Source organism: Grammomys surdaster, unplaced genomic scaffold, assembly GCF_004785775.1.
Source record: "Grammomys surdaster isolate TR1022 unplaced genomic scaffold, NIH_TR_1.0 194, whole genome shotgun sequence".
In the NCBI taxonomy this organism is placed as follows: domain Eukaryota; kingdom Metazoa; phylum Chordata; class Mammalia; order Rodentia; family Muridae; genus Grammomys; species Grammomys surdaster.
This window is the reverse complement of record NW_021604639.1, coordinates 7,366,726-7,370,252: the sequence shown is the minus strand read 5'-3', so window position 1 is coordinate 7,370,252 and position 3,527 is coordinate 7,366,726. Positions and strand designations below refer to the sequence as shown.

Below are 3,527 nucleotides of genomic sequence, written 5' to 3'. Positions count from 1 at the left end.
CTCTCTCTCTCTCTCTCTCTCTCTCTCTCTCTCTCTCTCTCTCTCTCACACACACACACACACACACACAACTTTTCTTTTCCTTTTTTTTTTAGAAAAAAGAAAATGCCACAGTAGAAATGAAGCCATTCTTTGTCCTCTTTTTTTTTTCTTTCCTTCCCCCACCTCCTCTGGGAGATGGGAGTGTGTCTTTATGATATAACTGCCTTCAGTTCTTTCATAAGTCTGCTTACATGTAATATGTGTATTCTTAGGACATACATGAATTAATTCTATCCTACTCAGTGGATTACTTTTGCAAGTTCGTTTTGCCATCTAGAATTAGGTTGATGAGATTTGTTTAGGTTGAAACATATAGAGTCTGCTAAGCTATCGTTGTTGTATCATTCTGCTGTTGGATTCTACTGCAACCTAACCAGTCCTCTGAATATGGGAAGTTATGTGTTTCCTACATTTTCAACTGTAAAAAAAAAAATATTATGCTACAATGAACATCTTTGTTAATCTAAGTCCTAGGATGTGTCCCTAATGACATAATTACTGAGTAGGTAGTGTTTCTTGGTTGTCAGAGGGTGTCCCTAAAAATTTTTTTTTTTTTTTTGCAGAGGGATTGTGCTTGTGTGCTCTACAACTGATCTGTAGGTGCAAATCCTTAGAAATACATTAGCATTTGGTCTGTTTTACATGCTTGCTGGGCTATGATGGAAAGGATCCCAAAGGCAATAATCCAAAACTTCCTGCTGTCCTGTATGGGAAGCAGAGCCCCATACTTGTAACTGAACTGTATGGTACATTTAGAACCATTTTCTACCTTAATATGTCAACCTGTGATAATTTATTTATAAGGACAATAAGTGCCCTTTGTTAGGAAACTTCACTGATTTTAAGAGAGAAACCCAAAAACCATGTTTCAGATGAAGCGTAAAAGTCACATCTCAGCACCCATGGCCTTTGATTGGCTTGCCACAACTTGTCTCATCTAAGATGGGACTGGAGAGTCAAGTAATAAAGAGCTCAGACTCAGGGCCCTGATACCTATTCAGACTCTCAGCTCTATAAATAACAGGCATGACTGAGGCCCAGCAACTCTATTGACTGGCACAGGTGACATGCAGGTGTTTAGGGCAGACAGCTGCAGAGGTGGAGTTTTGAGAAGCTCTACTAGGCCTGATATATCAAAGCTGGCCTCAACAAAGCCCTTCCCCCACAACTCAGTGGGCATCACAGGCAACAATCACCTTGCCATATGTGCCCTAGCACTCATCATTTGCCTATGGGCACTGAGGAGATAGGGCACTTGTAGGTGACAACATCATACCTTGTACTAATGACCAGAGACTGTGAGAACATGCATAGGACACACACCTTGCCTGTCTCTTCCTCATGTCTTCTCAAGCCTGACTTTCTGAGAACTGCCCAGTGATGGAGGCCTTCCCCCACCCCCACCCATAGGCAAATGGTCCCCACTGCTGCTCCTCCCTTGTGTCTTATGGAAGTCATTACAGCACCTTTCCCAGACCTGGCCTAAGGTGCTGATGGCAAGGGATTTATGCACGCAGATTCCCCAGTCTTACAGAGCCATCATTAGCAATGATGTCTCTCATTAGGGGTGACCTGCCAGTCCTCTGGGTCATGACTAATTTGTTCTCACCTCCAGGTACTAGCAGTGCTGAAGTGAAGGAAAACCGAAATGTGAGCAACCTGGGGACCAGGCCTCTCCCCCCTGGAGACTGGGCCAGAGGCAGCACATCCAGCGTTAAAAGGAAAAGGCCGCTGGAGGAAGGAAATGGGGGACATTTCTGCAAACTCCAGCTGATCTGGAAGAAACTCTCCTGGTCTATGACACCCAAGAATGCGCTGGTCCAGCTGCATGAGCTGAAGCCCGGTCTGCAATACCGGATGGTGTCACAGACTGGCCCAGTGCACGCCCCAGTTTTCGCGGTAGCCGTAGAAGTGAACGGGCTCACATTTGAAGGCACAGGGCCCACAAAGAAAAAGGCCAAGATGCGGGCAGCAGAGATGGCCTTGAAGTCCTTTGTGCAGTTCCCCAATGCATTCCAGGCCCACCTGGCCATGGGCAGTAGTACCAGTCCATGCACTGACTTCACCTCCGACCAGGCTGACTTCCCAGACACGTTGTTCAAGGAGTTCGAACCGTCCTCAAGAAATGAGGATTTTCCGGGCTGTCGTCCCGTTGACACTGAGTTTCTGTCCTCTGCCTACCGGCGAGGACGCTTGTTCTACCACACGCTGGACCTCATGGGCCAGGCTCTTCCTGACAGGTCCAGGCTGGCTCCCGGTGCCCTGGGTGAGAGGAACCCTGTAGTTGTGCTGAATGAGTTACGCTCAGGTCTTCGGTATGTGTGCCTCTCCGAGACAGCCGAGAAGCCTCGAGTCAAGAGCTTTGTCATGGCTGTGTGCGTGGACGGGAGGACGTTCGAAGGTTCTGGACGCAGCAAGAAGCTGGCCAAGGGCCAAGCAGCACAAGCTGCCTTGCAGGCCCTCTTCAACATCCGGCTGCCTGGTCACATACCCAGCAGAAGTAAAAGCAACCTCTTGCCACAGGTGAGACTTCTCAGGTAGCTGGCTGCTAGGTGGAAAGATGGATGTGAGTTGGGATATTCTTGCTGTGAGAGGGAAATGGGCCTGCCACTCTCCCCTGGTACGGCTGTGAGCAGAATGTGCTAAGCACTGGCTAGCCTTCCTGAAAATGCCCCTTTCCTAAGCACTCAGAGAGAAACGGCCAGGTTTTGTGGATAGAGAATCATGGGAATGTTAAGAAAGCAAACAGATCACCAACACAGCAACTGAGCAGAAGTAATGAGAGATCACATGAAGCCAGGCAACTTTTACAATGACAGAATCAACCACTAGGGAGAAAAGACAACCAGGGTCACAGGAAACAAGTGGAGACAGCAAGGGCAGAGTCTTCTGTCCCCACCAAGTGGCCTAGGCTGCAGGAAAGGTAGGATTCATTTGTCAGGCCCTCTGGTAACTTAGAAGTAAAAGGTGTGTTGCTTGATGATCTGGGCTGAGTTTCTAGTCAGTTACTCTGGCCAAACCAAGATGGGAAATGTCTCATTGCGAGTTACCCAGGATCTCTGTAACTATGGTTTCAACCAGGTAGAAACTTCTGCAGTAAGACAGTAGCACAGACCAAGAGTGTGTGAAGAATAACTTCCTGGAAGGCAGAGGTGGTTATAAATGAGAATTAGGGCCCTGTGGATATGATTCAATCAGTACATGCCTACCCTAAGCATGGATGAAACCATGGATCCAATTCTCAGCACAGCATGGACAAGAAACAGTGGTGCATGTATATAATCCCAGCACTGGGGATGCAGAAGCAAGAAAGAAGGAAGAAATGAGGGAATGAAGGAAAGAAGGAAGAGAGAAAGGAAAGAAGGAAGAAAGGAGGGAGGAAATGAGAGAGGGAAGGAAGGAAGGAAGGAGGAAAGGAGAGAGGAAAGGAAGGAAAGGAGGGAGGGAGGGAGGGAGGGAGGGAGAAAGGAAGGAAGAAAGGAGGG

General features: G+C 47.7%; 1 protein-coding gene across 1 annotated transcript in view; it reads left to right on the top strand.

Annotated features, from left to right (window-relative positions):
* Adarb2 (adenosine deaminase RNA specific B2 (inactive)) overlaps positions 1-3,527 on the top strand; it is a 530,291-nt gene that overhangs the window by 362,364 nt on the left and 164,400 nt on the right. The window contains exon 3 of the mRNA XM_028769889.1: positions 1,658-2,565. Within this exon, the coding sequence (XP_028625722.1) occupies positions 1,658-2,565 (908 nt within the window). The remainder of the gene's footprint in view (positions 1-1,657; positions 2,566-3,527) is intronic.